Source organism: Oryx dammah, unplaced genomic scaffold, assembly GCF_014754425.2.
Source record: "Oryx dammah isolate SB20612 unplaced genomic scaffold, SCBI_Odam_1.1 HiC_scaffold_2, whole genome shotgun sequence".
In the NCBI taxonomy this organism is placed as follows: domain Eukaryota; kingdom Metazoa; phylum Chordata; class Mammalia; order Artiodactyla; family Bovidae; genus Oryx; species Oryx dammah.
Window position 1 is genome coordinate 8,807,833 of NW_024070186.1, and position 15,451 is coordinate 8,823,283.

General features: G+C 48.3%; 1 protein-coding gene across 1 annotated transcript in view; it reads right to left on the minus strand.

The window, feature by feature from the left end:
• Positions 1-15,451, minus strand: part of DOP1B (DOP1 leucine zipper like protein B) — a 124,571-nt gene that overhangs the window by 9,881 nt on the left and 99,239 nt on the right. Inside the window, exons 26-31 of the mRNA XM_040264237.1 lie at positions 14,428-14,572; positions 7,501-7,583; positions 7,171-7,280; positions 6,881-7,027; positions 5,417-5,478; positions 4,776-4,904 (exon numbers count right to left, since the gene is read on the minus strand). Of these exons, the coding sequence (XP_040120171.1) occupies positions 4,776-4,904; positions 5,417-5,478; positions 6,881-7,027; positions 7,171-7,280; positions 7,501-7,583; positions 14,428-14,572 (676 nt within the window). The remainder of the gene's footprint in view (positions 1-4,775; positions 4,905-5,416; positions 5,479-6,880; positions 7,028-7,170; positions 7,281-7,500; positions 7,584-14,427; positions 14,573-15,451) is intronic.

A 15,451-nucleotide genomic window follows, 5' to 3' on the forward strand; every position in this document is an offset into this window, starting at 1 on the left:
CAGGAGGAGAAAGGGACCACAGAGGATGAGATGGTTGGATGGAGTCACCAACTCAGTGGACATGAGTTTGGGTAAACTCCAGGAGTTGGTGATGGACAGGGAGGCCTGGCGTGCTGCAGTTCATGAGGTCGCAAAGAGTCAGACACAACTGAGCGACTGAACTGAAATGAGTGGCTTGAGGGCATCGCTTAGTGGTGAGGAAGAGTTCTATGTCCTAGCTGTGGTGCAGTCCACAAGAATTTGTAGAGGAGATTCATTCACAGAACTGGACAGACACACAAACATACACAAGAAGAATGCATTGTAGAAACTGGTGAGATCTGAACAAGTCTCTAGTTGAGTTGCGGTAATGTTCCCATGTCAATTTTTGGTCTTGATGAGGGACTATGCTTATGTGAGATGTTACCACGGGGAAAGCTGAACAAATGGTACCCAGGAACACTAGGTACTATTGGTGCAGCTTCTTGTGAGTCTTAATCTATTTCAAGAAAAAACAGATTTAAAAAAAGTGGTTTGTACACATAGGGCATATTATCAAAACTGAACTCATGAGATTATTGTTCAGTCAAGATGATCTATTTTAGAATCTCTAATACGCCTTTCTTAGCTGAGTGATAAACCTTACAGGCTTAAGGAGTCCTTGTGAGCAGACAGAGGAGACAGCCCTGAGCCAGAACCATGCACCACTGTCAAGGTTGCGGAATCTCATTTTAGGCTGGCCAGGTAATCTCGTTGAGCCTGCTTCCTATCTGTGAAACTCACCTGCCTCAAAGGGTGCCGCCTGAAGACCACAGCCTACTGTTGGGAGCCAGAGAGCTCAGACTCCAGTCCAGGTTTTGCCAGGTAGTGGCAATGCGACTTTACAGAGGTGCTAATCCCTCTGAGCATTGGTATTCTGATGTAAAAACGGAGCTAACACGGGACAACGAGGGAGACTTAAAAGATGGGAGGGACTTCAGGAGACCTGGAAGGAGCCGCCCTCAGCAGTTAAAGGGCACCGAGTGTTGCCTCGGGGTCTTTCTGATCCCTTCGTCAGGGGCCTTTCTAGAGGGTGATGACTGTCTTCCTTTAATTCTAGACAAGCAGCATTTGATCATCCTTCCCATTAATAATAATAATAATAATTGCTTTGAGCTCATTTACAGATTCTTCTGTCAATGTAAAATTTATGTCATGAGGAGCCAAGATATATGGCGTTATTTAGCTCCATACTCCATGCACAATGATCACCCTCACCCAGGGCTGCTTGATGGTGGTCAGTCAGGGGGAAAGGACCCCAGAGGGGACCCCAGAGGAGAAACACCAGGCCTTCCCTATTCCTGCCTCTTCTGATCAGGCCTTGACTATCCACCATGGTGTGCAATTATTTAGAACCTTCTGGATCGTCTACTCTCTTGACCTCATGGCTCCAGAGGCTATCCAGTGACCCAAGACTGTCAGAGAATACTCTGAAACCCACCACTCCAGCACTGCCAGGGAGTTCCACTCTATTTTTTCAAACAGGTAGTATTTAAAAAAAAAAAAAAAAACACACACACCCTTGAATTATCCAAAGTGGAGGGTATTTATTTGGAGAAACTCCTCTTTCTCCAAGGGCTCCCAAACCATTTCCTACTTAAAGTCAGCATGAAGGTGACCTTCATATACAGATAAGAAAGTAAAAGTGAAGTTGCTCAGTCGTGTCCGACTCTTTGAGACCCCGTGGACTGTAGCCCACCAGGCTTCTCCATCCATGGGATTTTCCAGGCAAGAGTACCGGAGTGGGTTGCCATTTTACTTCTCCAGGGGAATCTTCCCGACCCAGGGATCGAACCCGGGTCTCCCGCATTGTAGGCAGATGCTTTACCCTCTGAGCCACCAGGGAAGCCCCATATACATATATGCCATATATAAAAGTACCATATATAATGTATATACTATTCTGTGGCCCTCTACTTCCCTCCCTCTTTCATGATCTCTCAGAAATGGAACGTTTACATCCTGCCGTGGTCAGACCCTCCACGCCGCTGGTTAAGGAAGGCCACTGTCTGTGTTCTTCTTGTTCTGCACACTGCACAGTGTCTATTCAGCCCTCTGGGGCTCAGCCCAGGGTTTAGGAGAGTGTCTGATGGGAGAGAAGGTGGGCTGCCTGGTGCACTGGCCACTGCGCTCTGCTTCTGGGACAGGGGCTTGACGCTGCCCTTTCAGGCCCCTGTCCTGTGGCCAGGTGTGTAAAGCACCATCCCAGATGCTGCCCATGAACCACAGGAAACGGGGTTTCTGTCGCTCTTCCTCCCTCCCAAATCCTGTAAGGATGCCACGAAATTCAGCTCTGACTCTGCTCTGAGCTAAAGGCTTTGGGGTGCTGCCGTCATCTTCATGGGCATTCCTGGTCACCCTCTGATCTCATCAGCCTGTTAGTACTTCGAGTAAGGATCTGTCTTATCTGAATATTCGCTTTCACATATCGTAGGCATTCAGGCTGTTATGGCATGAACACCTCCATGATGCGCTTGACATTGCGGATGTTATGTCAGCTGAAGTATAAAATGATATTTTTTATTATTGCCAGTGTAAAACACTATCATAGTTAATACCTGGGAAAGCTGTTAATGTTTTGGCCTAAAATCATTAAGACCTTTCAAATGGTTAATCAAGAAGGGATGTGGGCTGAGAACAAGTAGTACTAATATTTAGGAAAAGCATATACTTTGTGAACTGACAGATATTTATACAAAAATTTTTAGGAGGGCAGCCTTAAGAGATCTATTGCATAATTCTACGTGGAACAACCTGAATACCCTTCCATTGGTGACCGGGCAAACAACTCACAGAATGGAACACTGTAGATAAACAAAAAGGAGTAACTCTGGGTAAGTACAATAGCATGAATGATTCTCAAATACAAAAGAAGCCAGACTCAAAGGCTCTACACTCTCTAATCACATTCACATTTATAAGACATTCTGGAAAAAGTGAAACTACGTGAGCAGAAAGCAGATTTAACGGTTGATGGGGTCAGGGCGGGAGATGACTTCTGAGCGGCAAGAGTGAACTTTCAGGGGTGATGGAAATGTTCTGTATTTTGACTGTAGTGGTGATTACATGACTGTGTGTTTATCAAAATTCACAAAACTGTACATACAGCCAGAAGCGTGACTTCTATGGTATGTAAGGTGTCATTCACTCAGCCTTTCTGACTCTGAGCGACCCCATAGACTGTAGCCCACCAGGCTACGATGGAATTCTCCAGGAAAGAATACTGGAGTGGGTAGCTATTCCATTTGCCGGGGGATCTTCTGGACTGAGGGACTGAACCTGGGCCTCCTGCACTGCAGGTGGATTTTTTAGCATCTGAGCCACTAGGGGAAGTCATCTTTACTGTATGTAAATTACACCTTAATAAACCTGACCCTCCCCCAAAATGACTGACATCATCATAAGTTTAGTATTTATAAAACTGTTTTTACACTAGTACTCATGATATTTAACATGATCTTGGAAGATTTTTTTTTTTACTTCATTATATCTTGTTTAGGTTATAAGTCTTAAGAAAAACACATTTCTATTTGAGAATTCTTTCATATCTTGGAGGAGGGTGAATTAGAATGTTCATCTTAACATTTCATGAGGAGGGGAAAAAAAAACCCTTCAAAGTCATGTGTAATATCCACATTTGTTTTTTTAAAAAGGATTTTTGATGTTGACTGTTTTTAAAGTCTTTATTGAATATCTTGGGCTTCCCAGGTGGCTCAGTAGGTAAAGAACCTGCCTGTAATGCAGGAGACGCCGGAGATGTGGGATTAATTCCTGGGTTAGGAAGATCCCCAGGAGGAGGGCATGGCAACCCACTCCAGTATTCTTGCCTGGAGAATCCCCGAGGACAGAGGAGCCTGCTGGGCTGCAGTCCATGGGGGTCGCAGAGAGTCGGTCACGCCTGAAGCAACTGAGCGCAGCACAGCGTTGAATTTGTTCTAGCATTGCTTCTGCTTTATGTTTCGGTTTTTTGGCCTGGAGAGATGTGGGATCTTAGTTCCCCAACCAGGGACTAAACCCCCACCCCCTGCACTGGAAGGTGAAGTCTTCACCACTGGACCACAACGGAAGCCCCAATCATTCATTTTTGAGGCAGATAAAGGATACTGATAGGGTGAAGGAGAGAAAAAAAACTGCCAAGGAAAAAAGGCACTCCTCCACAGTCTTGCTCCTTCACTAGCCTCCGTTAGGGCTACTCCCTCCGAGTATCTGAACTGCAGGAGGGATTGAGCAGGGGACAGTGCCGAAGAAGCACGGCCAGACTTTAAACAATGACCCGATAAAGACCAATAGCATTATGCTGCTAAGTCACTTCAGTCGTGTCCGACTCTGTGCGACCCCATAGACGGCAGCCCACCAGGCTCCCCCATCCCTGGGACCCTCCAGGCAAGAACACTGGAGTGGGTTGCCATGTCCTTCTCCAATGCATGAAAGTGAAAAGTGAAAGTGAAGTCGCTCAGTCGTGCCCGACTCTAGCGACGCCATGGACTGCAGCTTTCCAGGCTCCTCTGTCCATGGGATTTTCCAGGCAAAAGTACTGGAGTGTGGAGTGGTGTGCCATTGTCTTCTCCGAACAGCATTATAGTAACTGATTTTTAAGACAAAGTTCCCGATTTGCCAAAGTCCTTCTATGATCGCCCCTGTGGCACGCTTGTCTAATGCTGGCCCATTCTGCCAGCACGTGCTGTGGGCCCCTCTGGTCTCCAGCCTGGGCCTGTCTGTGAGGGGAGGGGGCTTGGGGGAAGGGCAGGCTTTCTTACCTTGGATTAGGGGAAGGTAAAGGTGGTACTGATCAAGTTCTCCACTGAAGACGGCGAAAGCCTGGCGCTTTAGCAGCATGGCTTTCTGCTCAAAACTGGAGAACAGCTTTAAAGAACTGCTCTGCATGTCTGGAATAAATATAGCAAATAAGTTTCACTTAGTGAGAAACCCACAATGAGAGGTAAGTGATGAGAAGTTCACACAAGTGTTCATTCCTATCTTCCCTGGTGGAATATGGTCTTGATTAAGGGCATGTAGCTATTATCCAAATATTTAAAATTTATAGAAGTATTTATTTCTTGAGTGATACTTAATGATAGGGTATTTGAAGACAATATGCGGTATAGGAAAGTACTCCTAACAAATTATGGTCACCTTATCATTGCTTTCAAAAGTATTTTCTCCACTATAAAGATGCAAAAATGGTGGTTAGAGGCATTCTTGTCAACCGACTGGAACTAGAAAGGTTCACTCATGGAGTCCCGGCAAATCCTATGCACCACATTATAGTTTGTGGCTGAAACTGCACCATAAAATGTTTGAGTCACATTCTGAAATACGTGGTAAAAGCTCATTATGACCAAAAGGCATCGATCCTTTAAAGTATGACTTATGTGCCCATTAACACAGAAAAACTTACTCATTAGATCTTTAAACATTGTTTTCTCATGAGTCAGAAGATGGTCAATAATGGACTTCCAACTGGATATTTAAAAAAAAAGCAAAGTTAAATACACAAAGGGTGACAGCCCAATCAAAAATATCAAGGAAAAATAACATGTCCCTTTAAGATTAAAAACTGCTTTCTGAAAAGTTAGTGAAAGGGATGAATTAGGAGAAACTAAGCAGAAGCTCTTCATTTATAACCTTAATATAGGGAGTAAATAACATACGAAGTAATGAATAATTCCCAGACCACCATAAAAGAAAGCATTTGTTTCAAAGTCCTTTGGCTTGTGCAAAAAAAAGAAAGTCGCTCAGTTGTGTGAGCTCCTTTGTCCATGGAATTCTCCAGGCAAGAATACTGGAGTGGGTTGTCATTCCCTTCTCCAGGGGATCTTTCCAACCCAAGGATCGAACCCGGGTCTCTTTCACTGCAGGCGGAATCCTTTACCATCTCAATCAAAAGGCTTTTGCAAGGGTTGCCCTTAAATGTATTTGCACAGATGAAGTCCATACACTTGTATTGACGAAGAGCAGTGGGGGTCCTGAAGACAAATACCACTAGTTTTCATCAGAGTCTCCCACAGTACAACAGGATTACAGGGTGAAGGTGAAAGTCGCTCAGTCGTGTCCGACTCTTTGCAACCCCAGGGACTATACAGTCCATAGGATTCTTCAGGCCAGAATACTGGAGTGAGTGGCCGTTCGCTTCTCCAGGAGATCTTCCCAACCCAGGGATTGAACCCAGGTCTCTGGTATTGCAGGCGGATTCTTTACCAGCTGAGCCACCAGGGAAACCGAGAATACTTGAGTGGGTAGCCTGTCCCTTCTCCAATGGATGTGACCGACCCAGCTATGGTCAAAGAAGCTGACCAGTCTCTACCCTCGACCCCTGCTGTTAATGAAGACATGTTCAGCCAAGCCACGGGCAGAGTTAGGAGTGGTTCTGTTGACCTCCGAGTAGAAAGCACAGTCAGTTCAGCCTGATTCTATGCATCTCTGCTGCCTGCGCAGAGCCTGGTGGCTGCATGGTCTCAAGCGAGGACTTGTGGAGTATAAGCCCAGAAGTGGGGGAAGGGACTCCGGAGGGTCACCACAGAGCCCTGACGTCTCAGTGCTGGTCCAGCATCTTGTGATTACAAGACAGAGCAGCACTAGGCCAAGTACCGCTGGAACCCCTTGTTATGCTCTTTAGGAATAATAACAATTCTTCTCTTGATTATTTAAAAAAAAAAAAGGGGGGCACCAGTGTCATTTTCAAAAGACTTCAATTCCTTCCCCGGAAATACACCGTTAACCTGTGAGGGATGTCCTCAGATTCGGGATGATAATAGCTAGCTCTGCTCGCCATTTCAGGAATGGGAACTAATTATAGAAACCCACACACTTTGCCACTTGACAGTTCCCGGCCCGTTTTTTAAATCAGAATGGCATTTCTTACTGCACACAAGATGTGTCCATCTGGAAGAAGGCCGGATCCAAGAATAACTCCAGGGCTTCTTTCTTCCAGGCTCGTTTGGTATAGGCGTAACCGCTCAGAGAACTCAGCAGCTGGGCACCCGCCCGGAAGCTGGGGGCGTTATAGGCGCTGCAAGGGGGTGGGAAGGGCAAAGGGTCAAGGTCAGAGGCTGTGAGAGGAGCCCTGTTGGATGCATTTCCCATTAGCCATCTTCCCACACCTGGGCAGGAGTGGCCGGGTTTGGGGGGGTTACAGAGGAGCAGCGGCCGTACCTGTGATTGCGCAGGTAAGGAAAAACATAGTGGAGCAAACGTGAGATCAAGGGCACCGCTTTCTCCTTCTCGTCACTTCGGTAAACCATGTCCAGGAGCAACGCCAGGACCTAGGAGAACCGGAATTGGAAAACAGGACTCTCCTAAAGGAAGTGGCAATGTGGGGCACACACAGCCTAGCAGGACAACCCCACGGGGCAGCCGGAGGCCCAGGCTGGCTTACTGGCTCAGCCGGGACGGTGCAGCCCGAGCCCCTAGTCTCTAAGAATGGACGTGCCCCTGTGAAGCCTCATTCCCCGGATGGGGATGATGAGGCAGACACATACTTACCTCTGCCAGGAGGGACAAGGCCTGCACGCTATACACCGAGGGTGCAGAAGCGGACACCATCGCTGAGGTGGCAGCGGCAGCATCTGCTGAGAGAGGCATTTGTGTTTTAACCATGACGGATGGGGGATGTGCCCGCTGGCCCAGTGGTTAGGATGCTGTGATCTCACTGCTGGGGCCAGGGGTCACTCCCTAGTCAGGGAGCTAAGATCTTGCAGGCTGAACAGCCGAAAAAAAAAAAAAAAACCTCAAGATGGACTGGTCACCATTTATGCCCTGAAAGCATCACGTGAACCTGAGTCACGAGTCTCCACCTTTCACGCTGATCACGTGTGTAAGTACGTGTCACATAGTCTTCTCTTCTCACGTGTTCAGTTTCAGCAGCTGAGAACCTTTGTTTAGCACCAGCTCACCATCTTCCTCCCTGCTTCTCTTCCCATCATCATTCTTGCAACTTCAACATCCCCTCGGGTGGTGCCTCGGTCACCCTGGCCTCTGAGCCACTCTTTTCAGCAATCTTTTTATTTCACTCCAGCTCAGCCAGCCACTGCCACCCTCACACACGTGGTCGCGCCAGTTTCCCAAATCTCCATCTCTGGCCTCCTGTCGTGACTGTGTCTTATTTCACCTGCTCACTTATTCTTAGAATGCTGCTATGACAGCTTCCTCCAGCCCCTGCAATTCCCCACCTTAATTAGCCATCAGTCCCCCAGGTCTTCGCATCTCTTCCTCCCCACCCATATCCGTGGTCCATCAGCCACCTTGAGAGCATCCTTCATTCTTTTTCTCCTCTCTCCCTCCTGAAGCACTCACTCAGAGGCATGCAAAGCTTGGCTAAACCCAGTGATTGCCTAGTTCCGCATAGCAAAATGCTCTGGAGAAAATCAAACCACTACGAAATAGATCTCACTCTATTTCATGACCATGAACCTCAAAACACACCTGATGCTACTAGATACACCTCCCCAGGTACCTCAGCGCTGCTGGCTTCCTCACTCTCCAACCGAATCCACCTCCTCCCTCCAGAGCCACCACTATGCGCGCCTTCTCAGGGGCAGCCTCACTTCGTATTTCATTCAGAAAATGAATGTAAACAAATGGGAACTCCCTCGGTTTGGCCCCACGAATTATTAATCTAGAACATTGATATCCATGTTCTCTGCTTTGTCTGTTTGATAGACATGTTCCTGGCTCTTGTCAAAGAACAGTAATTCCATTTACCATGTTAATCCTGGCCCTTTGGCTGTCAAGACCTGATGCTGGCAAAGACTGAAGGCAGGAGAAGAAGGGGACGACAGAGGATGAGACGGCTGGATGGCATCACAGACTTGATGGGCATGAGTTTGAGTAAACTCCGAGAGTTGGTGATAGACAGGGAGGCCTGGCGTGCTGCAGTCCACGGGGTCGCAAAGAGTCAGACATGACGAGTGACTGAATGGATGGCCATCAAAAACGTCACTTTCTAACTTTCCTTTCACTTTCTGGGACTTCCCTGGTGGCTTAGACGGTAAAAGCGTCTGCCTACAATGCGGGAGACCTGGGTTCGACCCCTGGGTTGGGAAGATCCTCTGGAGAAGGAAATGGCAAGCCACTCCAGTACTTTTGACCGGAAAATCCCATGGATGGAGAAGCCTGGTGGGCTATAGTCCATGGGGTCGCAAAGAGTCGGACACGGCTGAGCGACTTCACTTTCACTTTTCACTTTCTGATACTGACTCCTACTGCTGCACTGTTCCATCACCATACAAATATGCTTAGATGAACTCTAACTGAAAAATAAGCCAAATAAGTGATATTCTTTGGTCCTTGGTACTATTAGGGCTTCCGTGATGCCTCAAGTGGTACAGAATCCGCCTACAGTGCAGGCAACGCAGGTTTGATCCCTGGGTCAGGATGATCTCTGGAGGAGGAAATGGCAACCCACTCCAGTATTCTTGCCTGGAGACTCCCGTGGACAGAGGAGCCTCTTGGAGAATTACGTTGGCAAGCGGGGAAGGCAGCATAGCGCCGAGGGGCATTGCGGGGGTGGGGGCGGTTCTCTATGGGAACCTTTGTAGCTCAGTTGGTAAAGAACGTGCCTGCAATGCAGGAGACCCGGGTTCGATTCCTGTGTCGGGAAGATCCCCTGGAGAAGGAAATGGCAACCCACTCCAGTATCCTTGCCTGGAGAATCTCCTGGACAGAAGAGCCTGGCAGACAATAGTCCATGGGGTCACAAAGGGGCAGACATGACTTGGCGACTAAACCACCGCCACCGCTCTACGGGAGGGTTAGCACGTGGGCTGTAGTCCATAGGGTCTCAAAGAGCCGGACACCACTGAGCATGTATTCACTACTTCATTCCTGTCCCGACGATGATTAAGCCTCAGCAGGTTATCGACACCCACTGCCAGGTCCTTCTCATCTCAGTCCTTTATCCCCCCCGACCCCAGCGTGCCATGACCCCCAGCCGGGTCCAGAGAGCCTGCGTCCTTATCTCACACTGCTTCTCAGCAGCCCTCTACCACGCGCCTCCTCCCTCCTTCTGGAAACACTCTCCTTCATAGTTTCCATGACTTGATGTTTTCTTGGTTTCTCAACCTACCCCAGTGACCTTTCCCAACTCTTTCCCGGACCATCTCAAGATTTAATATGGCCATGCAAACCCAGGCTCCATTTCCCTCCCCTGAGATGTTCCTGCTGCAGTCTTCTCCACCGCGGGCAGCTGTTTAAACCAAAACCCGAAGTTGCCCTTGAGTGCCTCTGGTGACTCCCACATCCCAGTCCCTCTCGCCCGGTTCCGGGGACCCTGCCCTCCCACCAGCCCACCGCGTCCTAGCGTCCGTGCCTCTGATTCAGTGTCAGCTGCGCCCGAAGCACCACGAGAGCTCTCTGTCTGAACCTCTGGTTTCTGTTCTGGGTTGCTGCGGCCCATGTTGCTCCCAGCTGCCACCCTGATGTTTTCTGAAAACAGTCTGATCCTGTCACTGCTCCAAACGCTTGAATGGCTTCCTGCAGCACGAGGGCAGACGGCCAAGCCCCGAGGCAAGCTCAGCCTCGAATCCCATGGCCCTCCTCCCCCGCATTCTCCAGGACCTCGCCTGACTGCCCGGTAGGCTCCCAGCGGGCTGGTCTCGAGGTTTCTCAGTCTCAGCCCACTCCCACCCCAAGGGTTTTCCATTCCCACCCCCACCCGCCCCGGGGAGTGCCTCCTTAGGTCTCTGCATGCTCGCCCTCTTATGTTTATGGCTGTGCTGGGTCTTTGCTGCCGTGCACGGATTTTCTATAGCTGCTGCAACTGGGGGTTCCTCCCTGTTGTGGTGGGATTCCCTGGTGGCTCACATGATCCAACTGCCTGCCAGGGAGGAGACCTGGGTTCGATCCTTGGGTCTGGAAGATCCCCTGGAGGAGGGCACGGCAACCCACTCCAGTGTTCTTGCCTGGAGAAATCCATGGACAGAGCCTGGCGGGCTACAGACCATGGGGTCACAAAGGGTCAGATGTGACTGAGACACGAACACTTCTCGCTTTGTTGCAAGTGTGCAGGCTTGGGCAGTTGTGGTGCACCAGCTTAGTTATCCTGAGGCAGGTGGGCTCTTAAGCTCCCTGACCAGGGATGGAATCCTTGTCCCCTGCACTGGCAGACGGACACTCAACCGCTGGACCACTAAGAAGTCCCCACCCACCCCACTTTATCTTTCCTTTCTCTGCACAACTGTCACTTCCGTGGGGACATATTCTGTAATATCTAAAGTGAACCCTGCCCCACTCCCATTAAAAAATATATATATATACACACACACACACATATATATATATATATAAATTTGGAATGACTTTGCATTTCCAGAAGAACTGAAAGATACCTTTGTTAATTTACTCTGGACCATCACCTTCCGTGTCACCCCCACGACAGCAGAGGCCCTACTCGTTCTGTTTGCTGCTGGAGCACCAGCGTCTAGAACACGGCACGTGGCAAACATGCAAGACGGAAGACTCTGCATGTCTGCTCCATGCATAAAGACTCCAAGCTGAAAAAACTCATCATTTGAGGCCTCATTCTGTTTCATGCTTGATATGGCCAGGGTGCATCCTTAGTTTGTTCAAAACTGAAATAAAAAATAGTTATGATCCAGAGACTCTTCTGATACTCTGCTGCTGCTAAGTCGCTGCAGTCGTGTCTGACCCTGTGTGACCCCAGAGACGGCAGCCCACCAGGCTCCCCCATCCCTGGGATTCTCCAGGAGTGGGTTGCCATTGCCTTCTCCAATGCATGAAAGTGAAAGTGAAGTTGCTCAGTCGTGTCCGACTTTTAGCGGCCCCATGGACTGCAGCCTACCAGGCTCCTCCATCCATGGGATTTTCCAGGTAAGAGTACTGGAGTGGGGTGCCATTACCTTCTCTGTTTGATACTCTACAGTTTGCTAATTAGTTCAGCTCAGTTCAGTCACTCTGTTGTGTCCGACTCTTTGCGACCCTATGGACTGCAGCACGTCAGGCCTCCTTGTCCATCACCAACTCCCGGAGTTTACCCAAATTGCTCCTTAAGAAGCCTCCAAGTCACTTTCCGCTTTGAAATTCTATGATTTTTTTTTTTTTCTTTTTACACTGCATTGTAGAGTCTTGGTTCCCGAACCAGGGATCAGATACACGTGCCCTGAATTGGGAGTGCTGAGTCTTAACCAGTGAACCAAAGGAAGTCCTATGATTTCTTTTCTTAAATAAAAAATCAGATAATTATTTTACTACATTACTGTCTTGAGGTTAAATCTAACGACGGCACAAAAGTCAGGCCCAGTAACACTTGACACGGTTCAGCTGAGCTGTTGCTGGCTGTTGAGTCGCTCAGTCATGTCTGACTCTCTGCGGCCCCACAGATTGCAGCACGCCAGGATTAAAGAGGCAGTTTAATCCTTATACCACAAACTACGGCAGAGTAACTGAGAGCAAAGGAGTCAAGGAGAGGCATAGACTCTCGTTCCCTGGAACCACACCTATAATCAGAGCCACAGCCTGAGAAAACGTAATTGTTGGTTTACGTTAGCAAATGATAGTATACTAGCTACAGGATCTTCAATACAGAGTAAAGTGTAATTATCTTTCTTAAGTAAACCGCAAAGCTAGCTGTCACATAAATACTGTGGAAGTGATAGAATGAGGTACCATGGTTTAAATGTTTGTTGGACGCCATCCCTTCTCCTCCTGGGAAGAGAAGCCCCTCTTGGGTGGGAGACCGCTTCTCGGGGCTCCAAGGCATGAGCCCTTCCTGCCAGCTACTGGGCCAGCCGCAGACCAGGGAAGAACCAACCAGAACGCCCACACAAGATTTGATGAACTGCGTCTGAACATCTGGTTCCCACTCTGCCCTCAAAACCAGACATGGAGAGGACACGTGGGCATTTCACGTGTGTGAGCCAGAACACCTTGTAGCGCTGTGTTTCTGTTCTCCTGAAGTGGGTTTCTGCTACTTGCAAGAGAAAAGAGCCCAGATTTCTTGGCACGCCATCCTTTGTACATTAAACCCCACGAATTCAGTTTTGTTTCTGCTGCTATAACAACTGCTAATGATAATGATAGTGGTCACATCAAAATAGGAGGGAAAATAAAGGTTAAAGTTAAGTGAAAGTCGCTCAGTCGTGTCTAACTCTTTGCGACCCCATGACTATACAGCCCATGGAATTCTCCAGGCCGGAATACTGGAGTGGGTAGACTTTCCCTTCTCCAGGGGATCCTCCCAACCCAGGGATTGTACTCAGGTCTCCTGCATTGCAGGAGGATTCTTTACCAGCTGAGCCACCAGGGAAGCCCAAGAATACTGGAGTGGGTAACCTATCCCTCCTCCAGTGGATCTTCCTGACCCAGGAATTAAACTGGGGTCTCCTGCATTGCAGGTGGATTCGTTACCAGCTGAGCTCTCAGGGGAGCCCGATTTTCTTGTCTAGTGCTGAGCAATGTGGGGACTGGGCATAGTGTCTCTGTGTTAAATAATACTGAGAACTTGCAACAGTAATTATTAATACTTGCTCCAAGATATGCCTAATGCTGAAAGAAAGACTAAACCAACTAAAGCGCCTCACTTATCAAAACAAGCAACGTGTTCATGAAGATTCACTTGTGCCCCCGCCTAGCACTGTGCCCACCGGTGCAGAGGTATCTGATCACTAACTCCACCCAGTACCCACCTTGAAACATCTGCTCAGACAGCTCGACCTATGCTCTACAGCCCCCTGCCATTGTCCCCAAGTGTCCCCTGTTGAGTCACCCCTCTGACTCAGCCAAGTGTCTCCCTTGCTGCAGCGGATCCAATAACCTGAGATGTGTCTGACTGATAAGATTCATCTGGTGCTCTTTAGGGCACCAGAAACGGACAGTCTACACTGTGGCATTTAATTCAGACCCCTCGGGGGTTTCTGGCTGGTCAGTGGTCCTCCAAATAAACAGATGAGTCTCCTTTGAGAGTCTCTCGATCATTTGCTAGAAAGTTATAACTAATAATAAATAAGGCTGGGGTGTGCCTACTGTGTGTGACTGCCATGATAAAATCTTAATGACCTAGGCAATGACCAAATACAAGGAGCTCTGGAAGGCAGGCCAGAAATGAAATACATCAACTGCTTAACAGCAGTGAGCTGATTTACTACGTTTTCTTTCCACGGCTCCATAAAACAAAACAAAAAAAACATATGCATTCTCCCTATTCTTTACCTCACAAAGATTCCTACCACTGAGTCCATGCAAATTATCTTGGGAAGTTATTTCCCAGGACACTCATCTAGGCTCACGGAGGCCTGAACACAGTAGCATGGGTCACTTGGGATCCTTCCAGTGGAATTCTACTGTTCATTTTACTACAACTTATGTTTTGTAAGAAGCAAAGCCAGATGACTTTTAATGCAGAGAGAGACCTGCTACCTGGCAGCAGGCATTACTTTCTGAGCCATGTACACCTACCGTGCAAGTCTTCCTCAGCATCAGATTCTTCTAGAGAGATCTGAGGTTGGGCCTTCACTTCCAAGTTCCTGCTCAGCCAACTGGTTTGTTCTAAGGAAGACCCAGCAATGTTCCCAACAGCTTCCAGAATTTTTTGAGTGACTTCCTGAGAGGAACCGAGAGAAAAGAGGAAAGGAAGTTAAGAGAGTCTCAAGTGCCCAAGGTAGCACCATCCGACAGAAATATAATGCAAGTCACAGCTATGAAGCATATAGATAATGAAGTCTTCGAGGAGCTACCTTAAAAGAAGAAGCAAGTTCACAGTGTGTAACTCGATACATCCAGAGTAGTACCAACATATAACTGATATAAAATATCAACATATAACCGATATAAAATTTTTAGTGAGATTCGGCATTCTTCTTTGGGCTGTCTTTTAAACCTGATGTGTGTTTTATGCTTACGGCACGTTCAGTTCAGGCAAACCACGTGACAAGGGCTCAGCAGCCATACGTTGAGCTGAGGCTGCTCTACGGTCAACAGGTAAAACAGATACACAGGAAGTCACAGCAGCACAATGCGTTTGGCAGGTTCGATTCCTGGTTTCTTTAGGACCACGGGTTCTTACTAGAAATGCACCTTTGACGAACGCGGCCAGAAACAAAACTGAGTAAGTTCAAACTGACTTGAGGATGAAGAGCATAGGAATGCTCTCAGTACAGAATCTGGCAAAAAGCCCGGACACAAGTGGAGACGCAGAGCGGGTATCATGGGGTATCGTCAGCTAAGAAGGGCTGCACGTCCCTGACACGTGAGCAGTCCTGGGTCTGCTGTGAGTACAGCAGGTGTGTTCAGGCATGAAGCAAGAGTATGTCCCTCCCTGGTGGGAGGGGCGGGGGAGCGTACCCGGGGCAGAGGGGCGGGGGTGGACGCTGGCAGCAAGGGAGATTGCAGAAGGACGGATGGATCTGGGGCTGATGGCACTAAGCGAAGCCAGGCAGAGAAAGACACACGTCAGATGATAACACTGATATGTGGAATCTAT